At 46.7% G+C, this 27,937-nt stretch overlaps 3 protein-coding genes across 12 annotated transcripts; 1 reads left to right on the top strand and 2 right to left on the bottom strand.

Moving 5' to 3' along the window:
* Nucleotides 1-786: 786 nt before the first annotated feature.
* Nucleotides 787-6,806, top strand: LOC113134405 (erythroferrone). Of its 2 annotated transcripts, XM_026313785.2 has the most exons (9): nt 787-1,462; nt 1,567-1,757; nt 2,843-2,950; nt 3,461-3,575; nt 4,404-4,531; nt 4,619-4,730; nt 5,031-5,112; nt 5,342-5,420; nt 5,531-6,806. In XM_026313785.2, exons 2-9 carry the CDS (start codon nt 1,572-1,574, stop codon nt 5,627-5,629), a joined length of 909 nt encoding a protein of 302 aa, XP_026169570.1. In that variant the 5' UTR covers nt 787-1,462; nt 1,567-1,571; the 3' UTR covers nt 5,630-6,806. The 2 variants fall into 2 exon arrangements, with proteins under 2 accessions (XP_026169570.1, XP_026169569.1); XM_026313784.2 differs by having other exon boundaries at nt 797-1,757.
* Nucleotides 6,807-8,913: 2,107 nt separating this feature from the next.
* cyp7b1 (cytochrome P450, family 7, subfamily B, polypeptide 1) lies at nt 8,914-17,639 on the bottom strand. 8 transcript variants are annotated; one of them, XM_026313732.2, is made up of 6 exons: nt 17,478-17,635; nt 13,446-13,582; nt 12,286-12,897; nt 11,052-11,258; nt 10,780-10,958; nt 8,914-10,232 (listed from the first exon to the last, which is right to left on the bottom strand). In XM_026313732.2, exons 1-6 carry the CDS (start codon nt 17,546-17,548, stop codon nt 9,939-9,941), a joined length of 1,500 nt encoding a protein of 499 aa, XP_026169517.1. In that variant the 5' UTR covers nt 17,549-17,635; the 3' UTR covers nt 8,914-9,938. The 8 variants fall into 8 exon arrangements, with proteins under 8 accessions (XP_026169517.1, XP_026169521.1, XP_026169519.1 ...); XM_026313736.2 differs by lacking the exon at nt 17,478-17,635 and adding an exon at nt 17,072-17,459; XM_026313734.1 differs by lacking the exon at nt 17,478-17,635 and adding an exon at nt 14,238-14,653.
* Nucleotides 17,640-20,609: 2,970 nt separating this feature from the next.
* LOC113134411 (armadillo repeat-containing protein 1-like) lies at nt 20,610-27,112 on the bottom strand. 2 transcript variants are annotated; one of them, XM_026313792.1, is made up of 7 exons: nt 26,883-27,111; nt 25,915-26,115; nt 25,421-25,512; nt 25,041-25,230; nt 24,666-24,782; nt 24,379-24,453; nt 20,610-23,355 (listed from the first exon to the last, which is right to left on the bottom strand). In XM_026313792.1, the coding sequence occupies exons 2-7, from the start codon at nt 26,074-26,076 to the stop codon at nt 23,164-23,166; spliced, it is 828 nt and encodes a 275-aa protein (XP_026169577.1). In that variant the 5' UTR covers nt 26,077-26,115; nt 26,883-27,111; the 3' UTR covers nt 20,610-23,163. The 2 variants fall into 2 exon arrangements, with proteins under 2 accessions (XP_026169577.1, XP_026169578.1); XM_026313793.1 differs by lacking the exon at nt 24,379-24,453 and having other exon boundaries at nt 26,883-27,112.
* Nucleotides 27,113-27,937: the final 825 nt, after the last annotated feature.

The raw sequence follows: 27,937 nt of genomic DNA, 5'->3' as shown, positions 1-27,937 counted from the left end.
TAAAGTGTTAACACGTCTGGAGACAACAGCTGGGCCAGAGCAGCAAAATAAGGAGACGTGTTCTGTGTGTTCAGGGTTCAGACCTGGGCGTCTTCCAGAAAGCAGGTTCAGAGTTTAACCCTGAACTGAGGGAAACTTTTCTGGTCCAGAAACAGAGACCACTGAAACACTGAAACTAGCCTGCTGTCTGGCAGGTTTTCTCCAAGAAACTCTGAGTTTGAGTTGTACATTAATGGACCTTCTGTAGAAAAGTGTGCTCATGTTCTGTGTAAGAACAAGAATTTCTGACTCCCCCTGTGTGAAGAACGTAAACCTTTTTCCTCTGTACCTACGTTGATGAAGGTTTTTTATAGTCCTCGTGTTAACTCAGAGGTAATCAGCTCAGACTTGGTTGGACTGACTCTGGTCCACTGATATGGAACCAAAACCTCAGAGTTTCCATCTCAGGTTCATCAACTCACAGCTCAGGGTTCAGCTCAGAGCCAGGCGGTGCTGGGGGGGTTCAGGAGAACTAAAGCTGAACACAGAGATGAGTCATGGGTGTGTGTCTATCAGCTCCAGTCAGATTCACAAGAAACGGTCGCTGCCGTTTCATCACAGATGCCAACATCCAAACCAACTTTCATCACCCAGTCAGACCGAACACCCCACCCACCTTATCTGACACGGCGGCGATGTGTGTGTGCGCTCACAGAGCTATCTTTGTGAGGACCAGCCCACTTCTGCAGATCTCTTTAACTTCTGAAGGCTCTTCTCTTTTTAGACCATTGTGATTTGAATTTAAGACCATTTTCACATCCACACTGGCAACACTGGCCTGAAGGACATGAAATGAACAGCAGGTAAAAATAATGTGGTTTGTGCTTCAACAAGCTGAGACCAGCGTGATGCTCAGATTGGAAGATGCTGGAGAAACAAAGTCTGCACAGACTGAAGCTGCTCCAGCTCAGAGCCTGTGCAAACACAGACGCCGATGGCAGACGGAGATAAAGACAGAGACAGACGGACGCTGCAGAGACATTAGGGAAAGGCTGTGGACAGACAGAGTGACAGCTTCAGATCCAGAGGCAGATACAGAGAAGACAGAAAGGGAGGAGGAGCTGAGGAGGAGCTGAGGAGGAGGAGTCAGGGAGCAGGGGGGAGATAAAAACCAGACTCGGCTCAGAGGAGACCAGGCTCAGGAGGATCAGAAGAAAAACTGCAGCAGGACAAGTCTGAGCTGAAGACACAGCTGGAAAAAAGTGAACCACCCACAGACTCGGAGTCTGAAGCCTGACGCTGTGTTTACGTCTGGTCAGCAGGAGAAAAGCCTGAGTGAGTCACAGCTCGTCTGACGGTGGAAAATCGCCTCTGGAAGGAGACAGACTAGACGCTGCAAACCACAGAGGAGAGAACGGCAGAACAGACGTAACAGAAGAAGAAGCTTCAACAAGAAACACAGACAACACTGAAAACAGAACAGGTCAGAGGAGCAGCCTTACACAAGTGCATCATGGGAACATCTTAGGGCCATAAAGACACAGACCTGAACACTTCGTCCTCTGGTTCCACATCCACTACACACAGTCAGCATGTGGGCCGGGTTAACCCGAGGCAGGAGCTCTGCAGGTGGGGCAGGACGGCAGCGGCTGCTCCCTCTGCTCCTGGGACTGATGATGATGACGATGAAGGTGGAGGCAGCGAGCTTCGATGAGGTCGAGAGCGAAGAGAGTCAGGAGATCCTGGAGGAGGATGAGGCCATGAGCCCAGAGATCCAGGTAGGATGTTTCCCCACATCCATCAACAAACAAACAAACATGTTCCTGCAGGGGTCAGAGTTTTTGATTATTACCGATTATTCAACAAAAATATTTTGTGACTTTAGTTTCTTCAGGTTCAGATTTTGGCACAAACGGCTTCTGGTTCTGCCGAGTTTCGACATTTTTAGTTTTGACTCTGAACTCTTGACTCTTGAAAATATTGCTAGTTGTTTAAAGTCTATAATCTTCTGTGAGTGTGTTTTCTGTCACGTTAAGCTGAGTCTCTGGGTTTTCATTCAGGTGTTTGGACACAAACACCAACCGTCTGTTTTCAGCACAAGGATCCATGAAGAGAATTGAGTCCTAAACATGAATCAGATTTGTAGAGACTCTGCTGTCAGTGAGCAGCTGTGGACGAAATGACGATGTTGTTGTTCCTGTAGCACGTGGCTCATGTTTCAGTTCAGTCTGTGCCTGGAGGTAGTCCAGGAGCTCAGACCTGTTCACACCGGAGCCAGACCTGATGTAAACAGCAGGACAGTAAGTTCTAGGACATGAACACAGCTGAACAGACACTGTGTCTGTGAAGCGACGACCAACCAGACTAAAAAACACAATGAACTCAAATCGGGTTTTTGGACAACAATGGAGGTCTACGGCAGAGACCAATAAGCTGAACCAGGTTCTGGATTCACACACATTGTGCTGAGGTGCTGTCAGTCTCTGGATGGGATGGTGTGTAGACAAATCCCATGGATTCAGCTCATTAGTCAAAAACAACCAACAATAATCAGTCACACAGACACAGACACAGACACAGACACAGACACAGACACAGACACAGACACAGACACAGACACAGACACAGACACAGACACAGACACAGACACAGACAATATCTGGCTATTTCATTTAAAGGTATAGAATAAAAACTAAACTATTGAGGCTGTGTTGTGTCCTGAGGAAGAACGAGCAGCTGCTCCATGTTTCAGGTGTTTCAGGTGTAATAATCTTGGGCGTCCTGCAGAAACGTAACATGCACGTGTCTCTGAGCTAAATAACGTGAGTTAAACATGAACCTGCTGTGACGTCTTCTCCTCCAGGAGCCTCTGTCCTCCAACCTGTCTCCTCTCAGCTCCTGGTTGATCTTCAGAAGAAACTCCAACAAGGGGGACAACCGGCGAACTAAAGGGTCCAGGAGAGTCTCCAAGGTCAGACCTGTCTCCCTGAAATAAGATTTAAAATCAAATGAGGATAAACACAATTCCTGCTTCAGACACGGAAACATCACTGATTTAGTGTTTCCACTCTAATACACTGGAAACTGCTTCACTGATTAAAGTTAATGCTTCACTATTTACAAAGAATCTGCGTCAATGAAAAAAAGAAAACCACCTAAATCTGGTCCCAGTTTCCTGGTCCCAGTTTCCTGAGAACTGAAGGCACCCCTTCAGACTGACAGCACACACTGGTCTGTTAATGATGCACGACAGAAAAACATTCAGCTTCATCTTTAAAACTTCATAAAAAACTTCTTAAAACACCCAGAAGGAAACAGTGGGAACTATTTTCAGTGGCGGATGAATCCAAGTTTGGTCTATAGTGAGTATGAGAGTGTGTCTCACCCAGTGTCAGGGGGACCTGATAGATGACAACTAGAAACAGGCAGTAAATTATACTTGTGTCTCTGCATCTCTGGAAATGTCTCTGTGTCTTTAAAGCACGGTCTTCCAGGCCCTCCAGGACCTCCAGGGCCCCAGGGTCCCCCCGGGCCACCCGCCCCCCTCCTGCCCCAACAACAGGAGCTGATCCAGGAGCTGCAGCTGAAGCTCAGAGGTGAGACGCGGCCGATCACACTGAGCATGCTAAGCTAGGCTAACAGGGCCCCGGTCCAGGCTCAGAGATCAGAACCGATTAGACCTGAAACATGCCTGTACACATCTGCACAGACGTCCCGTTTGTTTTACTGAAGACAGTCGCTGGTTCATGTCCACACCACCCGTCTCGCTGCAGGGAACACACACACTGGGTGGAGGCAGCCTGTCTCAGACCTTAATAGGGGTAATTTTGTGGAGCGTGGATGTGACTTGGCTCGGCCGCAGGATTCCTGACATTCCTGCTGACTGATGGTGTGTCTTTGTTACTTTCCTCACATTAGTGTGTGTGTTCATGCATGCTGCTTCTACGGGTGTCTTCACATTTTATATCTGTACATGCTTGGTCCTTTTCCAGCACTGAACTCTGGGAACACACTGAAACATTCCTGGAATGTGAAAGTGAGCCCTGCTCTTCTTAAACTGGACAATCGTATCAGACGTGTTTTAGAAAACTGTTTCTCAGAAACCAGGTTCCTGCCATACCCAGACTTTCTCTGCAGCGCGCTAAGACTCGACTGATGCTGCTTCCTGGGTTTCTTCTGCAGCATCCTGTCGGACCTGGTTACACGTGCACATCAGAGCTGAGAAATCTGGTTTCCCTGACCCCTGATTACAGAAAGCAGGGTCCTCCCACTGTGGAGGTGTGATGCCCTCAGACCTCCGAGGTCCGACCACAGTCCGAGTCTGGGCACACACAGGTCACATCCACACACAACCCGTTTCCTTGCAGGACATTAGTTGTTTTCATCCAGTCAGTGAATCTTCTTCTTCTCCCCCTGTGACTCAGACGTGGCAGCAGGAGTGTGTTTGCAGTGTGATCGTCCTCCCCGTGTCTCCACCGCCTTCCTCAGCCGCCTCCCGCAGCACCTCGCCATCCCGCGGCGCAGCCTGCTGGAGCTGCAGCCGTTCACCCAGGTGAGGGCGCACACACGCACCTCTTTCAAACCGCTCCAGCTCAGGTATCACAGCTGCCTGTTGTGTTTGACCTTTGACCCCTTGCAGCCCTCGGACTCAGAGCGGAGCCTCCAGAGGGGTAAGAGCTTCAACAGCAGCACCGGCCGATACACGGCGCCTGTGTCCGGATTCTACCAACTCACAGCCAGTCTCCTGATAGGTGGGAGCTGCAGGCGCAGGCAGCCAATCAGCACACCCGACACACACACACCTACAGACAGAGTGACACCAGTGACCACACACACACACACACACACACACACACACACACCTACAGACAGAGTGACACCAGTGACCACACACACACACACACACACACTGACATCAGTGACTACACGCTGGTTAGTTCACAAAGGCCAAAACCCGAACTGAACAGAACAGAACCATGTCTGTGTATCTCAGCATAAACCTCCACACTAAAGTGTGTGTGTGTGTGTGTGTGTGTGTGTGTGTGTGTTAGAGTCTGGTGACAGAGTCCAGATCCGGCCCAGAGACAATGTGAGAGCAGCCATCTGCATTGAGTCGCTGTGTCAGAGCAACCTGTGAGTACCCTGCCTCGCTCTACCACTTTCTCTCTATGACCCTGTTTCTTCAGGGAGCCGGCTCACGAGCCTGGACACATGGCAGCTGGTCTGTGCCTGACCCCTGATTGGCTGTGTCAGTCAGCCCTTAACGTTGAGACTGGGCTGAAACTGACAGAACCCTCAGAGCCTTTGTCGTATTCCCCCAGCAGTCAGTCGGTGAGAAATGTTTAACCTCTGCGTGTCGCAGGTCTGTGGAGTCGGTGACGGGGGTAGCGGCTGCTGGAGGAACCTTTAGCATCTTACTGACAGGGACGCTCTACCTGCAGGTATGACACTCTGCTTCGGTTCAGTTCGTTATTTATTTAGCATGTTCTAAAGCTGCTGCAGGTTTGCTTCCCTGGTTCTCTGGAATGTTCTCTGTCCTCTCTGTGTGCAGTCTGGAGAGTACGTGTCTGTGTTTGTGGACAACGGCACCGGCTCTGTCGTCAGCGTCCTGCAGGACTCCCTGTTCTCTGGGATTCTGCTCGGAGTCTGAAGGCACCAACAAACAGCTGCTGGCAGATAAAGAATCTTCCAGAAACCCAGCCGGTCCACAGTCAGGAGAGCTGGACTGGTTCCTCTGGACCCTCAAAGACCAGCACCTGTACATCCTCACCATCACCCCCCCTAGAACACTGAAAATCGTCCCGTGTACAGAAACGGCATCGACCTGCTCGTCACAGACAGACTGAATGACGGGATCATGTCCGTCTCCAGTTCCTTTAATATTTATTCTCTGGATAATTCAGAAAATAAATGAAATCTATGAAAACAGTTTGGAGGCTGTTAGTTTAGCGTCACCTGTCCATGTTTGCCGCAGTGTGTTAATATGGTACCTGACCTGGTGCTAAAGGCTCCAGATCTACAGAACCCCTTAAGACTGACAGGTGTGACTGACGACGGCTCCTGACTCTGAGTCAGACTGATTCTGGAACAACCCTCCTTTTTCCCCAGACACGCAGCCGACTGCAGGCGGTGCAGTGTTTCCTGCAGCGGGTCACTGTGATCGGACTTTACCAAACACCGATGCAAAACACCTGGGATTCAAACCAACAACCTGACGACAGGAAGCTCCTCTCCACCGTCTGCAGACACACAACTCTCCATGAAAACACAGCTCACACTGTTCAGTGAACACAGCTGGAGGCTGCTCAGGCTGAGATCATCGCACTGTGGCGCCGTGTGTTTGGCAGCAGGCCCCGACACACACACACACACACACACACACACTCTAACATAACCAACACAGTGTTTCCACTCTGTGGGACATTTCCAGGCAGCTACGGTGAAATGAAGTTTTGTTGAAATGCCAGCACAGTGAGAATGTGACGCAGAGACTGGGATCCTGGTTCCTGCCAAAAGAAAAACCAAGTCTGCAGCCGTGCTAACATGTTAGCATGCTAACATATGTCAGTACTAAAGGTACAGGACTAAATACATACATGTGTTATCTGCACATATTTTGATGCGACTCTGATCATACTGGCCCAGCACCTTTCCACAAGCACTGGAACCTGTTCAGGCTCATTTGGTGAAAACTTATTTGCCACAGTAAAGAAGTTAAACATCATTCAGTGGTTTTATTCCAACATTTCTGCCAGTTCAGGTGGATCTGTAGTTTCTCCTGTGTGAATTATGTCCTTTGCTTTACAAATAAAAAAACACTGACCCTATTTACTGGTTACAGCTTTGTCCCCGTCCGCTCACGAAGGCTCCAGGTCCCAACTGTGGCAGGAACAAGGTCATTATTGATCAGCTTTAAACGATAAAAGCTTCTGACCTTCTCCACAAACTGCCCAGGGTCCAAAGGCCGACACCCCCGTCCTCACTGTGATAAAACTCATCTCTCTTCTACGACTGCATGTATAAATACTCAGTACACACAGTGTACTTCCACCTGGCAGGTAAAATATATTTCAGACTCAACATTTGAAGTACTTTATATACCGCTGGGTAGCCGACGTTAACTACCTTATATACTTCTAATTTGAAGTACTTTATGTTCCGCTGGGTAGCTGACGTTAACTACCTTATATACTTCTAATTTGAAATACTTTATATACCGCTGGGTAGCTGACGTTAACTACCTTATACACTTCTAATTTGAAGTACTTTATATACCGCTGGGTAGCTGACGTTAACTACCTTATGTACTTCTAATTTGAAATACTTTATATACCGCTGGGTAGCTGACGTTAACTACCTTATGTACTTCTAATTTGAAATACTTTATATACCGCTGGGTAGCTGACGTTAACTACCTTATGTACTTCTAATTTGAAATACTTTATATACCGCTGGGTAGCTGACGTTAACTACCTTATGTACTTCTAATTTGAAATACTTTATATACCGCTGGGTAGCTGACGTTAACTACCTTATGTACTTCTAATTTGAAATACTTTATATACCGCTGGGTAGCTGACGTTAACTACCTTATGTACTTCTAATTTGAAATACTTTATATACCGCTGGGTAGCTGACGTTAACTACCTTATGTACTTCTAATTGAAATACTTTATATACCGCTGGGTAGCTGACGTTAACTACCTTATGTACTTCTAATTTGAAATACTTTATATACCGCTGGGTAGCTGACGTTAACTACCTTATGTACTTCTAATTTGAAGTACTTTATATACCGCTGGGTAGCTGACGTTAACTACCTTATGTACTTCTAATTTGAAGTACTTTATATACCGCTGGGTAGCTGACGTTAACTACCTTATATACTTCTAATTTGAAGTACTTTATATACCGCTGGTAGCTGACGTTAACTACCTTATACACTTCTAATTTGAAGTACTTTATATACCGCTGGGTAGCTGACGTTAACTACCTTATACACTTCTAATTTGAAGTACTTTATATACCGCTGGGTAGCTGACGTTAACTACCTTATACACTTCTAATTTGAAGTACTTTATATACCGCTGGGTAGCGGACGTTAACTACCTTATACACGGCGAATGGAATGGACGGGCCAGACTGCGGGGGAGCGGAACGGGAACTACATGGTATATAACGTCTAATTGAAGTAGTCCTTCCAGACGCTTGGTAGCTGATACGTGTAACTACATTATATACTTCTAATTTGAAGTACTTTCCATACTGCTGGGTAGCTGACGTTAACTACATTATATACTTCTAATTTGAAGTACTTTCCATACTGCTGGGTAGCTGACGTTAACTACATTATATACTTCTAATTTGAAGTACTTTCCATACTGCTGGGTATCTTGGGAATTTCCCCCCAGGGATCAATAATGTTTGATGATCAGTCTGTATTTTGTTGGATCCATCTGATCCTGAAAAGGAACTAAAGTTATCAGATAAATGTAGAGCAGGAAAAAGTCCAAGGTTTGACTCTGACATGTAGTGAAGTCCAAGGATGAAGTAGTACAACATGGAAATACTCAGGTAAAGTACAGATACCTCAGAAGTGGACAGAAGTACAAACTGCAGTACAACCCACCTGTGGTTACTGCCGGTAGAGTCCAGTTCTTACGTTCATTAATGTCCATAGCCATTAGCTGCTGCAGTTGCCCCGTACCAACATGGCGGCGGCGACAAAGCGGTTTCTCTCTACATCACAGGAAAATTTCAGACGGTCAATAAAATAAAATAAAGTCGCCATTTTCCCACAGAAAGTGTTTGGTTCCACCTCTGATCACACCGACACCAGGTGACACTGTAACTCACCGCAGGTGTTTCTCATTGACGTCATTCCAGCTCCTCCCCCTTCACACACCTGACAGGAAGCTTTCAATGACAATTCAGTTTTTTTATTTTCACGGTATTTATTTAATGTCAGTTTAACAAAAAGCAGTTTGGTCATTATGAGCTGATGAGGGAATATATTTTTAATCTAAAACAAAACAACACAACAAAGGCGTCTACTTCCTGTGCTGGCACAGTTATAGAAATAAACCAAAGATAAACACAACCAACCAGCAGCTCATCAGTTTCTCAGCGTCGTTCACTGACACATTCACATTAGTGGAAAGAAGCTGAGTTTGTTAACGAGGCTGAGGTTCACAGCAAAAGGCTCAAACTGTGAAATAAAAAACATTGGTATCGTCTTTTTACAGCTGACACCTGTTGGTGAATCACATTGGAGCTGCTGGAAGGTGGATTTTCCTGTTTCCATCTGCTTCCAGTCTTAGTGACGTTTACTTTCTTGTATCATTTACAGGATTTTGAATAGACGTGTACAAAAATGTTGACACTGTACAGGAGATTAAACAGACAAGAGGATTTACAGAAAAGCTGGACTGGTCCTTTAGTAGCAGGAGTGATACGTGCTCAGTTTGCTCATGGGTCGTGTCGGTACTCATTTCATAAAGTAATTACAACTTAGTGTGATCCGACGACAGCACAAAGGACTCGACACACAGCAAGTGATGGACAGATGGACAGATTAATGTCGCACAGTAAATCAAAGTGGAAGTGTTGCCGCATTAAGCCGAACACATTAGAGAGAGACATGTACGGCGTTTTGTTCTGGTCTGTTGGTCCATATGCTGTGGCAGGAAACACTGATAAATCCTCCACAGTCTTTGTTACCTTGTCCTGAAACCAAACATACTGAACTAAAGTCTGCTTGAGCCAAGATGGGTCAGGTCACAACAGGCCCAGTCAAGTCCAGAGACCTGTTTGGACAGCGGCGGTCCAAAGCTGCAATGTGAGAGCTCTGAGAGGGAACCAGAACCGGAAAGTTCATAAGGGATTTGTTGGGTTTCTATGTGAAGTGCTTTGAGATAATGACCCCACCTACTGTGTGTCGAGTCCACTCACAGTCCTGGTTAAACGTTTCTCAGTCTGTAGCGAAAGCGTATGTCCGTGGCAGGAAGCAGGACTCCCAGTCCAGCTCTGCTGTTGTCCACGGTGGCTCTGGTCTGGCCTTCCTCCAGCTCCAGGTCAAAGTAGAGCAGCAGGAGACACAGGAACTGCTTGATCTCGTTGATGGCGAAGTATCGTCCAGGACACATGGTGGAGCCGGAGCCAAATGGCATCAGGTAATACCTGAGCCTCTGACCACCTTTGTAGAAGTCGGTCTTCTCTTTGCCGTCCTGCATGAAGCGGTCAAATCGGAAGGTCTGAGGATACACAAAGAACAACGGTGATGGTTTGTTGAAGAGCTCCCTGATCCCCAACCCGAACTGCAGCTGAGCATCCACCCAGCAGAGGGCACCGATAATCCACATGAAGGGCAGCATCTTCAGCAAAACCCACCCAACAACCTCAGTCCCATATTTAAATACGAATCAATACAAAACAAACCCCCGACACTGATAAACCCTTCATTTCTCCTGAAAACACCTGAATCCAAATCAGCCAAAGATCCTTCGGTCGTCCTTTAATGTGAAAACTTGAGTCACTAAAGCCTCTTAATTTGGAACAAATCTGTGTTATTAAGGTATTTGGTGACAAATACAGAGGATATCAATTAAAGACAGACATCATGTTATTTAGCTAATTTATTTTTTACCCATTAAAACAAGAACCCATCAACTTTTATTCTGTGAAAATAGAAACCGCTCAGTTATTTAATATCTCCTGAATGTCAAAGTCTAAATTTAATTTGAGAGTAAATGTCATTTACAGGATTCACTGTGATAAATGAGTCCTCAGGTGTGGTCCTACCTGCGGCTCCTCGTAGATCTCCGGGTCCAGGTGCATACTCTGAGGGTACAGAGCGATGATGTCGCCCTTCCTGACGGCCACCGAGCCCTCTGCGTGCAGCCGCAGACTGAAGTCCTCCTGGGCCACCCGGATGTTGGTGGAGGCCGAGGACAGGCGGAGACTCTCGTTGATGGCGCTCTCTGTGCAGGGAGACGTACACACATGGTACAAATTGTTGATATTTGCTGTGTGGGTGTTGTAGAGTTGGCAGATTTGTAGTTCTGAGCTCGTACCCAGATAGGGGAGTTTGTCCAGCTGGTCTCTGCTGAACGTCACGTCTGTGTCGCTCCTGAAATTGTCGCCTCCGAGTATCAGAACATTCTGGATCTCCTGCCGGACAACCTCCAGGGCCTCAGGGTGACTCACCAGGTGGTACATGGCCCAGAAGGTGGCGGGGGCCGTGTTCCCCACAGACGCCCACAGGATGGCAAAGTGATGAGCTGAAAGTCAAAGACACGTTCAGGCTGCTGAGACACAAACGCCCCCACATTCCATCTCTTTCATCTGAGGCCACACGGCAGAACAACAGCACCCCCGAACGGACAGTGTAGGACAGTGGTGGGGGCGCAGCTGAAAGAAGTTGAAAAATACTGCACATAGTATTTTTGGGGGGGTTTTTTGTAAAGTGCCTTGAGATGATTGTATTACGATTTGGTGCTATACAAATAAAACTAAAGTGAAATGAAATGCAATACACAACCTGCATTACTCATATCCTGGATCTACCTCATGTATGTGGAAATCAGAGCTACATGTTATTACCTCAGGACTTTCCCACAGTCTGAGCTGCGCAGGAACAATCTAACTTTTTGTTTCTCACCAAACCTCAAATCAAAAACAGACACAAAGTAGTTGAGACCATGTTGCGTGGTGAACTGGCAAACATCTGTGCGATTCTGGGAAACAGCAGTTGCATAAGGAAAAGACCAAAATCTGACTAGACTTTAATTTGCAGCAGCAAATCCTGTAGTTTGGGAAAGTTATTGATCAACTTGAGGTTTTAGTTTGAGGACCTGATCATCTGTCAGGAAGCATTAAGTTCTTCTTCTACACAAAGTGACTAATGGTGTAAGTGAGATATGTGGGTCCTCTGTTAAAACTACAGCAGCACCCAGAGCGGAACCAGTCCAGGGTTAGCTCCTGTCCCAGACTGGGCTGGTATTAAACAGCCTGAAACTGACAGGACTGCATTTGATTTAGTGGAGCTGCAGTTCAACAGCATCACATGGTCATTTAGACTCTGGATGAGGAGAAAGTAAAACTGTTTCCAGCTCTGGCTGGGGACGGGAACATGGAAACTTACTGTGTTCCAGAGCCAAGGTTGCTGACTCTGGCCGCATGGCTGTGGACCAGCTCCTGAGAAGTTTCAGGAGGGTAATAACAGAAACTAGTTTTGATTCATTGTGTTCTATCATGGACTGACTGGAGATGTAACCTGGTTCTGTTTACATCAGACAGGATGTTCACCTGCTTTATCGCCGTCCCTCAGGGTATCGTACTGCTCAAACAGCTCCGCTCGTGTCCGGATGAACTGCGACGTGTGGGACCAATAAGACATCTGGTGCGGCAGAAAGAATTCGATGAGCCTCTGGCGGATGGTGATGGTCTGGCCCAACAGCCAGATGGGGATCTGAGCGATGAGGAGGGGGAACATGGTGTCAAACCTAAGGAAGTCCTCCTTCAGCATGCCCATGCCGCTGTGGCGATGGGCTGATTGTGGCCTGCCGTACATGGTGAGGAAGGTAGCCTCGAACATGACTGAGTAGCAGAAGTTGAACATGCTGCCACTCCTCCAGCCCTCGTTCTCCCCCGGCCTCGTCCCCAGGTGGTCCTGACGGAACACCACCATGAGGTTACCCATCATGCTCTCTGTCAGGGCTGTGAGGTTTTCTCCCTGCAGCAGCTGGAAGGAGCGGTTGATGGCCTCCTTCAGGCCGGGGAACTCGCTGCTGGTGATGATCGGGTAGCCGAAAGTGAATGGAGCCACCGTGTTGGAGAACTCGTGGAAGTCCAGCTGCCGACCTTGTTTGATGATGTTTGGATACATCAAAGGGTCCATGATGAAGGTCATGTATTTACCTGCAGAGAGCACACAGCAGTCAGCATGGGCAGCTTTATTTTGAAATACGATGTTTTTGTCTGTGGTTTTATTTCCTGTTGTTTTTATGGATGAAGAAACTCAACCTTTGACCTCTGAACTGAAAGTTCATGAGTGTCAGTGTTGAGGACTGTCACCCCAACCAAAGTGTTGAGTTTGTAGAGTCTGATTCTGTCCCTCGAGCGCCACCGACTGGATGAGCAGCAAAGGAGACGTTTTTTTTTAATGTTTAACGAAGCTTAGTGCACAGAGCATCACACACACACACACACGCACACACACACACACGCACGCACACACACACACACACACACACACACTGCTCTGAAGAACAGAAAACAGAGGATGGAAAAGTGAAAGTTAATGAAGTTGGTTGAGTCAGGAGCTCGTTACCCGTGACGTGTTTAAGTCAATTAACCAAAAGGCCTTTACTGTTGGCACTGGTGGAGTAAGTTAGTGTGTGCACGTTAGTGACGGCAGGTTGGGGTGTGTTGGGCTCCTAGAGGTCTCCCGCAGGTTAAATACCCACCTGCTATCTGTACTGTAAAAACATCGCCATATTTCTTCTTATGCTCTTCCAGAAATTGATGGGCATCTTTTCTGAACTCCAGAGCCTTTCCGATGTAAGGGATCCAGCCTTTTATCAGAGGGGGTTCTCCGTCTCTCCTGCAAGACACAAGTCGTTAGATTGGAGCCTGTTTCTTATCTGAAATATCTCTAGGACTGTTAGAGGCAGCACAGTTACTCAGCTAACTGAGCAGATGCTTCTCCACCTGTGTTACTGGGTCAGCTCCAGGACTCTGGACTGTCCAGGGACTGTGCTGAAACCTCGTAAAGTGGAGAGTGCCTCCCTGTCTAATCTGAAAGAAGCACTCTGCTTTTCCTGCGCCTGTTACGCTCGCTCTGCTGCTGATAATAATAAAGATAAAACCTGTTTCCTTTGTAAGCAACACAGACATGAGTTCAGTCCTGTTGCTATGGATCAGCCCAGAGCTGTGACCCCAGGACCCACCCCCCCATGTTCCCGCTGCATTTACTGACTGCACACTGATTGTGATCTGCTGCACGTTTACACAAGCCTACAAATATGAGCTCATTGGACACGACAGCAGCAGCTTTGTTTTCCCAGGTCAAAGATCTGCAGCAGATTAAACAGCCGTCTGCTTTTGCTTCGGAGCACCAGACGGATCCACTCACTGCCTGTAAAACCCTTGTCAACACGCTGGGCCTGTGAGCATCAGGCCGGGATGCCCAATAAAATGAGCACAGCAGCACACCACCCATGTTTCCTCTTCCTCGTGTTTGTTTGACTTTTACGCACCGACTTCATCTCGTCTGACTTCATGTTTTCTGCTGCTGCGTGTTTTCTTGTCTGCGCCTCTCCCAGTGTTTGTGTTGAGCCCAGAGGAATGTGCCGATCTGCTGCTGAGAGCAGGGACCGGACATCCCACTGCTGACCCACTTCTGACCACACCCCCCCAGGGGAAACGTGCTCCTGCTCAGGCTCAACAAGTCTAGACCCGAAGTTCCCAGTAACTCAGCTCTGACTCACCTTATTACAACAGGCTAGTTAGTCTGGCTACCACTAGCTTTACTGTTCTGTTCTTCCTGTGAACGATCACAAAGACTGAAAACCACATGACCACAGTCATCAGGCATCATATTTAGACTCATATCATCACATATGTGCTGTTTGTGGTCATGGTGCAGGTCTTATGTCAGTCCAACCTGGGAGAACAGAAACTGGTTTTAATTATCAATCATCAGCTGATCATTCTGCTGAGTAATCAATAGATTGGTTTAGAAAACGTGTCCAAACAACACAAGCTCTACGTCACAGACCAATAAACTAAACCAGGTTCTGTTTGGACTCAGGACCACACACATTATGACAGGCTGCTGTTGTAAGTGTTAAAAAGACGAATTTAAAAGGTCTGTTTGTCCTGTGGAGAAAGCAACAACAACAGCAGCAACAGAAACAGCAACAACAACAGAAACAGCAACAGAAACAGCAACAGAAACAGCAACAGCAGAAACAGCAACAGCAACAACAACAGAAACAGCAACAGAAACAGCAACAGCAGCAACAGAAACAACAACAGAAACAGCAACAGAAACAGCAACAGAAACAGCAACAGAAACAGCAACAGAAACAGCAACAGAAACAACAACAGAAACAGCAACAGCAACAGCAGCAACAGCAACAACAACAGCAACAACAACAGAAACAACAACAGAAACAGCAACAGAAACAGCAACAGAAACAACAACAGAAACAGCAACAGAAACAGCAACAGAAACAGCAACAACAACAACAGAAACAGAAACAGCAACAGCAACAACAGCAGCAACAGAAACAGCAACAGAAACAACAACAGCAGCAACAGAAACAGCAACAGAAACAGCAACAGAAACAGCAACAGAAACAGCAACAACAACAGCAACAACAACAGAAACAGCAACAGAAACAGCAACAACAACAGCAACAGAAACAACAACAGAAACAGCAACAGAAACAACAACAACAACAGAAACAGAAACAGCAACAACAGCAGCAACAGAAACAGCAACAGAAACAAAAACAACAACAGAAACAGCAACAGAAACAGCAACAGACAACAGAAACAGCAGCAACAGAAACAACAACAGAAACAGCAACAGAAACAGCAACAGAAACAGCAACAGAAACAGCAACAACAACAGAAACAGCAACAGAAACAGCAACAACAGCAGCAACAGAAACAGCAACAGAAACAGCAACAACAGCAGCAACAGAAACAGCAACAGAAACAGCAACAACAGCAGCAACAGAAACAGCAACAGAAACAACAACAACAGCAGCAACAGAAACAGCAACAGAAACAACAACAACAACAGAAACAGAAACAGCAACAACAGCAGCAACAGAAACAGCAACAAAAACAACAACAGAAACAGAAACAGCAACAGAAACAGCAACAGAAACAGCAACAGAAACAACAACAGAAACAGCAACAGAAACAACAACAACAGCAACAACAGAAACAGCAACAGAAACAACAACAGAAACAGCAACAGAAACAACAACAACAAAACAGAAACAGAAACAGCAACAACAGCAGCAACAGAAACAGCAACAAAAACAACAACAGAAACAACAACAACAACACAACAGAAACAACAACAGACAACAAACAGCAACAAACAAAACACAACAAACACAACCAACAAAAACAACAACAGAAACAACACAAACATAAACAGCAACAGAAAACAGAAACAGACAACAATACAACAGAACAGCAACAGCAACAAAACACAACATAAAACAGAAACAACAACAAAAACAAAAACAGAAACAACAACAACAACAGAAACAGCAACAAAAACAAAAACAGAAACATCAACAGAAACAACAAACAAACAACAGCAACATAAACAGCAAAACAAACAACACAAAACATCAACCGAAACACAACAACAAAACAACAACAGCAACAACAACAACAACAGAAACAGCAACAGAAACAACAACAGAAACACAACAACAGAAAAGCAACAAACAGAAACAAGCAACAACAACATACAACAGAAACACAACATAAACAGCAACAACAAAACAACAAAACAGCACAACAGAACAGCAACAAAAACAGACAACAGTAAACAACAACAAAACAAGCACAACAGCAAACACAACAACAACAACAGAAACAGCAACAGAAACAGCAACAGAAACAGAAACAGCAACAACAACAGAAACAGCAACAGAAACAGCAACAACAGCAACAACAGAAACAACAACAACAGCAACAACAGCAACAACAGAAACAGCAACAGAAACAACAACAGAAGAAGAAACAGCAACAGAAACAGCAACAACAGAAACAACAGAAACAACAACAACAGCAACAACAGCAACAACAGAAACAGCAACAGAAACAACAACAACAACAGAAACAGCAACAGAAACAACAACAACAGCAACAACAGAAACAGCAACAGCAGCAACAGGCTGAGGGCTCTGATGCCTATAAAACAGAATAAAGATGACCAGCTGGGATCAGATGGTCAGAAATTTCTCGCGGTTCTTTCCTTCCCTCTGTTAGTTTGGGGGGTTCGGTTCTGTGGTTCGGACCCTTTTATCCCCAGTAAGTTCAGTCAGCGCTGACTCACAGTCTTGTGTTTGTGAAACACCCAGAGCTGCTGAAACATCTGGAAAGTCCCGATACAGCGGCGCGGCTCACACCGCTAAACACACCGACTTTCTACAAACAGCGTCTCTGTCTCTGCGCCTGAAGTGATGAGTCCGACTCTGCCGCACTGGTGACGTCACACAGGTGTACCGACTATAATTAAAGTGTACGAACCGAACGTCACGAGCACTTTTGCATGAAGATGATTCTGCGCTGAGCAGCATCAAGTTTTTCTGCCCCTCGACAGTGTCGTCGAGTCCTGATCTGACTCCTGTTTCACAGTCGGCTTAAGGCGAAGCTCCGTCCTGATCACAGCACTCAGCAAAACTCCGAGCCTAAACCCGGGTCAAAAGCGAACCGAGCCGAGCCGCAGCGGGATGTCTGACCTGTTCCTGCGGCGGAGGACGCACAGCAGCACGGAGAGGAGGCCGAGCAGGAGCAGCAGCAGCGGGGACATGATCCAGGTTCTGTCTGGCGCCCGACACAAGGGTCCTCTCTGCGATTCCCCCCTCTCACACTCACACACACACTCACACACTCTCAGTCGACTACGAAGTACAGCACATATGTACGCTCCGGTACAGCCTTCCAAAGTTAAAGCAGGGAACAATATTTGGCAAAACCTCAAATTTCTATGAAAACAACTTTAGCACCGATTTAAGCAGTCTGATCATTCTGCACTAACGGTTCACACATCGACCACAGGACCGGAATTAAAAAGAAAACATATTAAAACACAATAAGTAACTTCTGACGCTATTTTATATTCTCCACATGACAAACAGTACCAGAGACCAGGTCTAGTATTTGACAGAAATCGTGTCCTATAATAAACTGGTTCTCTCACTGAGACACAAGTAGTTGGTCCTGAACTGGATCATCTTCGTTGTTTTCTGAACTTTAGTTTCCTCTAAGCTGCTGTTATTTATAACACATAAGCAGCAAAAACAACCTGCTTTGTGCCAGAGCTTTTATTTTGAAGGCACCATGTTTTCATCCGCTGGAAACTCATCACTAAAAATTATCAAAGATCAGTTTTACTTTGGTTTTTATTCATTTTCACTTTAGTCCTTTTTATTTGTTAAAATGCTGAAATAAAACTTTATTGGAACAACTGCTGATCCTTTATTCCTGTGACTGAACAAACAGGCTCACAGGTCCAGCAGAACCTGGACCACCAGAACTCCCTGCTGCTTCTTTGAATTATCATTGACTTTCAGTGTGCGGAGCAGGGTTACAGCCCCACAATTTAAATGGAAACTAAATCAATTTCCTGTCATATCTTTCACATTTGAATAGAGACCAGAGACCTGTGGTCATGTGACTGAAGCCGATTCAGCTTCTATTTAAAATAATTCAAAGTGAATTATGGAATCACCATTGTGACATTTCACATTTCACAATAATCATCAATAATTAGAATCCAATAATATCAGATTCATTCATGTGAAATGGGCCATTCTGCACAATGAGTACTTTTACTTTGAATACTTCAAGTACATTCGGATGATGGTACTTTTGGATTTTTACTGTAGTAATATTTGGAATACTTCAAATTACAAGTACATGAGGTAGTTAACGTCAGCTACCCAGTGGTACATAAAGTACTTCAAATTAGAAGTATATAAGGTAGTTAACGTCAGCTACCCAGCGGTATATAAAGTACTTCAAATTAGAAGTATATAAGGTAGTTAACGTCAGCTACCCAGCTGTATATAAAGTACTTCAAATTAGAAGTATATAAGGTAGTTAACGTCAGCTACCCAGCGGTATATAAAGTACTTCAAATTAGAAGTATATAAGGTAGTTAACGTCAGCTACCCAGCGGTACATAAAGTACTTCAAATTAGAAGTATATAAGGTAGTTAACGTCAGCTACCCAGCGGTATATAAAGTACTTCAAATTAGAAGTTTATAAGGTAGTTAACGTCAGCTACCCAGCGGTATATAAAGTACTTCAAATTAGAAGTATATAAGGTAGTTAACATCAGCTACCCAGCGGTATGGAAAGTACTTCAAATTAGAAGTACATGAGGTAGTTAACGTCAGCTACCCAGCGGTACATCAACTACTTCAAATTAGAAGTACATGAGGTAGTTAACGTCAGCTACCCAGCGGTACATCAACTACTTCAAATTAGAAGTATACTGTTACTGCAGTACATTGCAGGACTGTGGTATTTCAGGTGGTGAAAAACTGATCTAACGTATTTGAGCTTTGGCCCAATCGACTCACATCGTCAGTGTCTCTGCCTCTTTACGTTTCAGTTCTGATTGTGTTAAGTCTCCAGTTTCCTTAAACTCTGTGGCAACAGACTGAAGAACGTCCAGGGGTCCTGGAGGAGCCGCTCACAACTGGAAACATTAAAACCAGCTGCCAACCAGCTTCAGAAACATGCTGGAGAAAAGAGCAGTTTCAGCAGCAGGGTTTCTGGACGTACTGCAGTAAAAGACAGACACAGCAGCATAAGGTGCGAACGACTCTGATTCCATCAGACTGGCGTTACAGGGACTGGGAGGTTTTAAGGGGAACTGTGGTTCGAGTCCTTCGTTTGTGTAGGAAACGCTTTCTTATCTTATCTCATGTTTTCTGGTGAAAAGGGTTTTACTGCTGGTTCTGTTTTCTGAAGGAGTGGACGAATAGTTCCTGTTTCAGCGGAACCGCCTGAACAAACAGTATGCATTCAGAAATTCCCCTTCACCATGTTTATTAATGTGACGACATCATCCAACTGGCACTGAGACTCAGAACAGGAAGTGGTTGAGGGAGCAGCAGCAAGTCTGAACCCGGTTTACTGTGGTCATCACTACCCTGTGCTGGTTCTGCCTGCCACCACTGATGTTTCTGCCTCTGGTCAGCACAGCTGTCCACGAGCAAACGGCACATCTGCTCGGACCCAGCAGGATTTATCAGTCAGAACCTGTGAGTCTCTGAGAAAAAAAAAGTTGTTTTATTAGGAACCCCTGTGTCAGACCCAGTCAGTTTATTAGGAACCCCTATGTCGGACCCGGCCACCTGGAGGAAGCGGGCCCTCCCAGCTATGGGAATTAACGAAGCACTAATGTGTGTGAGGAGGAGAACTGTTCACAGCTGTGAAGGAACATGAGAGAAAACAAAGAACTTGTGTTTTGCGAAAACAACGTCCCGTCTGTTTGCTGTACAAGGCTGAACTGCAGGATCCTTTCAGAACGGGCTGAGCTCTGTCTGAAAACATTCGGCTTCTGCTCTCAGTCCCCAACAAGAAGCTGCGTCCAACCCGCAGCGACGCGACCTCCAACATGACGAACGCTGCTTTTCTTCAGCTCTGAGCCTCGTTTTATTTCAGCTCCTCATTCCCACATTGTGTTTACGGTGCTGCCTCATCATCGCGCTTTTATTTCAAGGTCGCACATTCAGAGGAATCTGGAGGAGCTGATCACCACAGATCCTGTTCTCCGATCACACGTTCAGAGCAACAGTGAACCCACGACGATGGAATATCAGCCAGTGCTTTTCAGGAAAATAGGAAAACAAGAAAATCATTTTGACTTGTTTAATAAGTTGAGTAAACCTGAGCAGAAGAAAATGCAGATCAGCTCATGCAGCTACACAAGTTTCCACTGTGAAAATGAATAACACTGTCTTTCATAATGTAACAGCACAATACCGAACTTGGAAAACACCATCGGCCCGAACAGAAGACGACTTGATGGGGTAGAAACAGTCAGACAGCTAAGTGCCCCAATCCCCAGGCCAGAATCTAACCCTGGTCTAACCTAACGTAACCCTGGTCTAACCTAATCCTGGTCTAGCCTAACGTAACCCTGGTCTAACCTATCCCCAATGAACTACTACTACAAGGAAAACTACAAACTGGGCCTAGAACCAACCCGTGTCGTGGGGCGAGTGTGGGGCCTGTTGTTGGCACCTCCAGTCAGTCCAGCCCGACCTGCAGGAGCTTGAGTGGCTCATGTCAGTTGTTTTAAACGTATGAATTTATACACAAAGCGTGACAGAACGGACCAGACTGAAACGTTCTGGTCGGACCTAACCCTGACCAGCAGCAGCTGTAGCTCCTTATTTATTCACTCCTGGAGCTGCAGAGTATTGCAGACTATAGACCAGAATAGACAGGGCTCTATAGCTGACACCAGCATGTGCCGGTCCACGCCTCACCCCGTCATGACAGAGTGCAGTGGTGTGTTTAGGAACAGTGTTTGAATCCGATGGATGTGAAGGGAAAACGACAAATCACGTGACTGTTCAACTCCAAATGCCTTATATCCGGGCCCACAGTGCATTTATATTGAAGCATCATGCAACATGTGACAACTCTGCCTGGACAGTGTAGTGTAGGCGGAGCTATGAGAACACCTGGCAGGTACAAAACACAAACATACAGAATGAGAAGAACAGTGTCATATCAGGAGAAAAATCTGTACAAGGTCATTAAAGGTCATTTCCCCTCAGAGCAGCAGAGTCGCAGGTCAGAGGAAACACTGCTGGAATTACAAAATAAAACGTTGGTTCCACTCGCTGGGAATTAAAGACAATGGTTTATTAGGAACCCCCATCTGTCCTTTCCTACAAATAATCAACAGTTTCCACAAAAGGTTGTTTCTGTTTGGCCGATCATTATCCAGCAGGACACAACCGACGGACTGAGTGTTTTGGAACAGATGAACATTAAGTCCGATTTTGTTAAAAGCTGGATTCTGCAATAAATACTGTGAGTGTGCAGCTCCTGGTTTTTGTTCTTTCATCACCTTTGAGCCTGCTTGTTATCTCAGACTGAGCTTTATCTTCCCAAACAACCGAGGTCCCTGTGACCTGGTCCCATGATTAAAACATCAACATCACATTCCACTGTGCAAAACTCAAACCTGTTTGTTCTGCATCTCCACAAAAAAAAAAAAAAAAAAAGCCATACAAACAAGACTTGAATGAGCGACAGAGGTCAGCGTCTGATCCACAGGGAGCTTCAAAAATAAAAGCTGAAAGGGGGGAAGGCATTCGTTCAAGGTGTAAACAACGAGACCTCCGCCCTGTGCACAGCCAGGGAGGAAAGTCTGCAACAGAAAGTAAAGCACCGCTCTCCCGATGATCTGAAAAGGGACTGTCAATAATCAGGAACATCCTCACCCTGACCAGACCTGGGGCTCCAGCTGTGAATACACAGCTGGAGCAAAACAATACGACCAACGCAACTGCCTCATTTTTCTTTTTTGACTCAGTTTGTCACAAATGATGACAAATACCCACAACCACGTCCTGGGACCTGATATCTGAACTGAAAATGTGCAGCACCATGTTTGTAGCTGGGCTCTGACTAAAGGCCAACAGGGGAAGAGTCTCAGCTGACTTTTATCCTCTTAGCTCTTTTAACTAGCTCGTCTTCTTCTGTGGTGCTTTAAAGGCAGCGACTGGAGAATCAGCTCCGCCCCATCACTTTTAGGACAGAAGGAATCTGACCATGACTGTTCAAAGGGTCTGATGTTTGTGGCTCCAGTCAACAGCTGAATCCCTGATTTCAAACCTGAAGCAAAAGATTTTATCAAAGAAAGAATCTTAAAGTTTTACATTTTCTTCTTCATTTCCTTTGATCAGGACACAGGTGTAGCGATACCTGTATCAATAATGCCTCTTTGGGACAGCAGGTTGGGCATTTGTCAATATTTCTGACATACTGGAATTACAGCACGTGGCCTGAAGGTGGATCAGAGAAAGTGAAGGCACAGCTGACTGAACTCTGACGCTGTCGTCCTGTCCAGAAACGTCAGTCTGCTGCTCGAATAAATAAGAAATCGAAGAAAGGAGGAGAGGGTCGCCCTGGTCTGGCCCGAAGTCAAACCATGATTCAGATCGCTTCCTGTCCGTTAAGACCACTTGGTTTTGACAGATGGACATCGCCACAGATCTCTCAAACTAAAATACTCCTGTCACTTGTTTCCGGAAGGCTCCTCAGTTCAGGTTGTACTGTTCCAAGTTGTGTCAATGTTTGTGTTTTGTTGAGACAGGCAGCAGGGACATTTGGCAGCTGGTAGATTTTGGTTCAAAGGTGGAGGTTTAAAGGGGACGGATAGTCCTGTGGGGTCACCAGTAGAAGGAGCGGGACAGGAAGTTGGCGGCAGCGCCCAACCAACTGGTCCCATCCTGGCTCGATCCCACTCGGCTCACCGCCTTGTCGGGCTCCTGGGACGGACTTTCATCCTCTGGCAGGTAGTCCGGCAGGTCCACGTTCTGCTCCACCTCTAAAGAACTGTCCTCCACAAAGGGGACCAACACCTGGAGACACCAACAGAGAAATAACACTACAGATACAGCTTCAATGCAACAGACTGACAGCGGGTGAAGGAAAGCGATTAGTATGGTTTTGTTGGATCTGCAGGGTTCTGCTGAGATTGAGGGAACTGGGTTAAATCCTGGTGTGGACATAGACCTGAAGAGTTAGTATTTCTGCAGCGCACTACATTTAGCCTTTGGACTTAGTGCACGTTGACGGCTCTCATGCGCACCCTGACTGCACACAGGGGTCGGTAGCGAGACAGTAGAGGTAGAGGTCTGCAAAGACCTTACCGACTGTTTTAGTCCTTCAGAGGTTTTTCTGCAGAGGCACACCACTGCTAACATTAGTTGCATTATGGGAAATCAGACACAGATTTGCTTGGTGAGGATTGATTAGTGATCAGTTATGTTGACAATGATTGCTGGTGTAACGGACTGGATGTGCAGCCAAGTCAAAGAGAAACTGCAGCTCCATGAGAAAATATTAAACATCACAAATGAAGATAACTCCTCGCTTCATTAAACCTCAGCGTACGGGCGAAATCCAGCAAAACATACACACTATAGTATATTATACAGTATAGTACAGTATATTGGTATACACAGGACAGTATATTAGTATACACAGTAAAGTATTCCCAGATGTGTGAGTCCTCAGGAGGCTGATAACCCTCCACCCTGGAAAAAGAGAATTTTTGCTTTTTAGTGCTGGAGGTGAATCTGTGGTTTTAGATGGTCTCACCAGTTCTTTTTCTGTCTGCAGGGTCACAGTGACTCTGCTGCCCCCTCCTGCTCTCTACATGTACTCCACCCAAGTACACACATTAAACCTGACCATTTATCCAGTGTAACCAGTATAGAAAACTGCACTAACTGGTTTGTAAGTGACGGTAATGCAGCTGTTTGATGTATTAAATGCTGCTGCAGAAACAGACCATAATAGTACAGGGTGTTATGGCTTCATGTACAGTGACTGAATCTCACCACACCACAGATGCAGCTCAGTTTGTGAACAAAACTGACCTCGTCCCCGTTCTCCCCTTTCATCACCTGCTGAGCCTTCATCACCTGAGTGGAGGCGATCGCAGACGCCAGAGCCTGAGCACAAACACAGTTTCTGTTACCGACCGAGGGTCAACTACCATCATCCCGTTCCATCATGCCAACATGTAAACAGCAGAAACAGGACACATGGATCTACGTTTCATCACAGCAGCTCGAGCACAATCATCAAGGAACCACTGGAACAGAACAGGAGACAAGACGTCGCCTGTGAAACATAAATGTCCTGTAGGTGTGTCCTGTCTCACCTCGGCCTTCAGGTCTGATCGGATCCGGACGATGCACCTCTTCACGGCCATCTGGAAGGTGAAGCTGATCACTCCTCTGATCTTCAGCAGAGCCTCCTCACACAGACTCCTCCGACTCTGAGCAGGGAGAGAACCAGGTCAGTATTTCTCAGCCTTAACCCCTGACCCCTGTGCAGTTTCTTTTGTGACGCGGCTCACTGCATGGCGTTTATTTCAACACAGAGACTTTTCCTTTGGCATCTGCGTCGTCATATCGAAACCAGGAAAAGCTGTTTTCACGTGCAACACATGCAGGATGCTCGTGCACACGTAGACACACTCACTGCTGATGAGTGAATGAATTATTGTCATCATCCTTCAGCGGGTCATGCTCACCGAGTCGTCGAGGCCGTCGATGTGGAGGATGATGGTTTTTGCTCTCTTGTTGCTGGAGCCCAGGAAGAACTGGGCTTTACGGCGGCTGCTCACGGAGTCCTCAGCCGGCTCAGAGTCCGCGCTGCTGGATGCCTGCAGGAGCTCGTAGATCTCAGACGCCAGCAGCTTCGTCTCTCCGGGGGTGGTCGATCTGGACAGGACAAAATGAACCTGGGTTAGATTTAGTTGAACAGTAAATCTAAGGTCCACTGTTTTTACTTATGACACCCTGTGTTACGTATATGATGCTGTATCAATATTTTCCTGGACATGACAGAGCAGGTTCCAGTTATCCAGCCACAGGTGACAGCTGAGCCACTGTCAGACCAGATCAGACTCACTTCTGCATGACGTTCTGGAGGCTCAGCATCATCCCCAGCTCTCCCTTCAGTTTCTCTCGGTTGGCTCGACATTCTGCCAGGTAACGGATCGCCTGAAACCAGAACAGCACCAGTCAGACCGAGGGAGGCAGAAACTGCACAGAGAGCTGGCTCCATATTCCAGTGTGAGGTTACTGAGGAGATTCTTCTTTTCTATGGGATTTAACCTTCATTAAAGCAGGAAGTACTCCCGCTGAGGTTCACAGCTTGTTTCTGGCCCTGGCAGGAACACAAGTCCAAACGAGACATACACACATACAACACTAAAAACAATGAGTGGCCTCAATGTCAGACAGAAAAACCCTGCTGAAACTGAACCAAGTAGAAACAGACTAGAAAAAGACAGTCTTGGACTGTGAAAACCTGATCACTAAAGGCTCTTCTCAGATGGAGCCAGAGAGTTTAAATGTCTGAAATGGTTAAACATAAACTCATCTGTCGGTGTAGTAGCTCACCAGGAGGGCGGAGTAGACCACCTGAGGGTTGGGGTGGTCCAGGAACAGGATGAGTCCCGGCAGGCAGCCCTGGTCCTGGACGATGGCCCTGCGGTTCATGGGGTCGGCGGCCAGGTCCCTCAGCTGGTTGACCACGGCCAGGGCGTCCGGCTCGGCGCTCATAGCTGACGCTCACTCGCCCATACAAGAACCAAATGAGGACTGGGAAAGGAAGCAGAGACGAGGTGTCAGACACTTTTACAGAACGATGAACGGCCACAAGGATGTGGGCAGGCCACATCCAGGACCAGTGCTGTTACCATGGCAACGCTGAGGAACAAAATATGGCCTGAACACTCAAAGAGAGAATCCCACAATAAAACGACCAGGACTTTTCACTGCAGCTGATCCCTCCATCCTACTCTCTGCAGCTGAACTGCCGGGTCATGAGGGGGATCAGCAACAGGCACAGTCCAACTCTACAGGTTCACAAGAGCTTTGACTGAAGATAAAATGTGACCCTAGGTGGCCTCCTTCGAGCCCACTGCCGGATCTGCTCTCCTCGGTCTCATGGCTCAGCAGCTTCCACTCTGGTGGACTGGACCAAACCAGGACATCCAGACATCCTAGTGGGGCCGGGGACATTGTACATGGGGCCATTCGAGCTGTGGACAGGTACCTACCACATTACAACAGAGCTCAGGGGACTTGTTTCCCACAACAGGACTGATGAGACCCCCAACCAGTCTCTTTACAGTGAAAAAGGGACCGTATCTACGGGGACATTAGCCCCGTGTTTAGGGGACTGTCCGGGCCCCAGCGCGTCCTCTCCCGGACACCAGACGCTGAGACCGGCGAACAAAAGCGGGTGTTGTCTGCCGCCAGCCCGGCTCTCAGACAGCACATTCCGGGACAGAACCACAGCGGGGCCGCCGGTACCGGCTGTGTGAGCCCAGCTGCAGACAGAAGCTAATGCTAACGGCGCTCACCTCTGACGGTCACCGGGCTAACGGCTAACGTTAGCGTCTCCTCCGGCGGGACACGAACCACAGGTGGCGGTTCTAGTTCCCCAGCAGGCAGATCCAGGGACAGAGGGCGGTGCTCACATAGGAACCTCAGCGGTAATTCGGTGGGAAACTCGGTAATGATGCTCTCAACGCCGACGGTAAAGGAGTCATGGCGGAGCTTCCTGCTAAAAAGCGACCGGGGTGGCCGCGTAACAAAAAGGCCTGTGATTGGATGGTTAACGACCTCCTGATTGGTTGTTGGTCAGCTGACCAATGAGCTACAGCGTTCTAGGAGTTAAAGGGCCCACGCCCTGTAGGAACTGACGCAGGATCAGTTTCAGGGTTTCAGAAGAAAGCTGCCTGTGATGGGGGCACGAAAAGCCAAGCAGCTGTCAGATCATCCTGTCCTGGTCTCTGCTCCCTCCAGGACTCTGCAGACACCTTTAAATCCAAACTCACCTGTTCGCCCTAAAACAGGGTCACAGAGCAAACAGAGGGTCAGAGAGAGGCACTGGTTTTCAGACGGTTTACACTAATACCGTCAGGACTTCATTCACTGAGACTCAGACCGACTCACCTGAGGGGGAACAGAGACAGGTGGAAGTTCCCAAAGTCACCGTTAAACCACTGGGTCCCATGTGAACTTTGCAACAGGTTTTTTATGTTCCTGCCCATGAATAAACGCAGACAGACAGTTAGGGGCTCTGGTTAACTGGTTCCTCTGGTCAACTGGTTCCTCTGGTTAACTGATCAGCTCATTACAGTCATCGTCAGAACCAGGAATAGCAACATGATGCTCCACAGGCTGAGGTGTGAAACCCACAAAGAGCTGGATAAACCACAACAAAAACAACTGAATTTTTCATGTTACAATAAAATCAAATGACATTTCAGGGTCGTCCAGCAGAGAGCAGCACACACTGAAAACCAAATCCACTATGGTTTAGTGGGATATTTATTGTGCAAAATACAAATGAGATGTTTTATGTCATGCATGAACTGAATCACCAGCAAAACCAAATCCAAAGGTAAAGAAG

Source organism: Mastacembelus armatus, chromosome 17 (genome assembly GCF_900324485.2).
Source record: "Mastacembelus armatus chromosome 17, fMasArm1.2, whole genome shotgun sequence".
Lineage (NCBI taxonomy): Eukaryota > Metazoa > Chordata > Actinopteri > Synbranchiformes > Mastacembelidae > Mastacembelus > Mastacembelus armatus.
The sequence above is the reverse complement of the archived record's forward strand: the minus strand, read 5'-3'. Positions and strand labels throughout refer to the sequence as shown.

Excerpts from the sequence above, each read along its gene's own strand:
- LOC113134405 (XM_026313785.2), top strand. The coding sequence starts at position 1,572 with ATGTGGGCCGGGTTAACCCGAGGCAGGAGCTCTGCAGGTGGGGCAGGA. Across the intron at positions 1,758-2,842 it reads CCATGAGCCCAGAGATCCAG|GAGCCTCTGTCCTCCAACCT; the intron begins GTAGGATGTTTC and ends CTTCTCCTCCAG. Across the intron at positions 3,576-4,403 it reads GCTGCAGCTGAAGCTCAGAG|ACGTGGCAGCAGGAGTGTGT; the intron begins GTGAGACGCGGC and ends CCTGTGACTCAG.
- LOC113134411 (XM_026313792.1), bottom strand. The coding sequence starts at position 26,076 with ATGAGCGCCGAGCCGGACGCCCTGGCCGTGGTCAACCAGCTGAGGGAC. Across the intron at positions 25,513-25,914 it reads TGGTCTACTCCGCCCTCCTG|GCGATCCGTTACCTGGCAGA; the intron begins GTGAGCTACTAC and ends TTCTGGTTTCAG. Across the intron at positions 25,231-25,420 it reads CTCCAGAACGTCATGCAGAA|ATCGACCACCCCCGGAGAGA; the intron begins GTGAGTCTGATC and ends TGTCCTGTCCAG.
- cyp7b1 (XM_026313731.2), bottom strand. The coding sequence starts at position 17,548 with ATGTCCCCGCTGCTGCTGCTCCTGCTCGGCCTCCTCTCCGTGCTGCTG. Across the intron at positions 13,583-17,477 it reads GTCCTCCGCCGCAGGAACAG|GAGAGACGGAGAACCCCCTC; the intron begins GTCAGACATCCC and ends TGTGTCTTGCAG. Across the intron at positions 12,898-13,445 it reads TTTTACAGTACAGATAGCAG|GTAAATACATGACCTTCATC; the intron begins GTGGGTATTTAA and ends TGCTCTCTGCAG.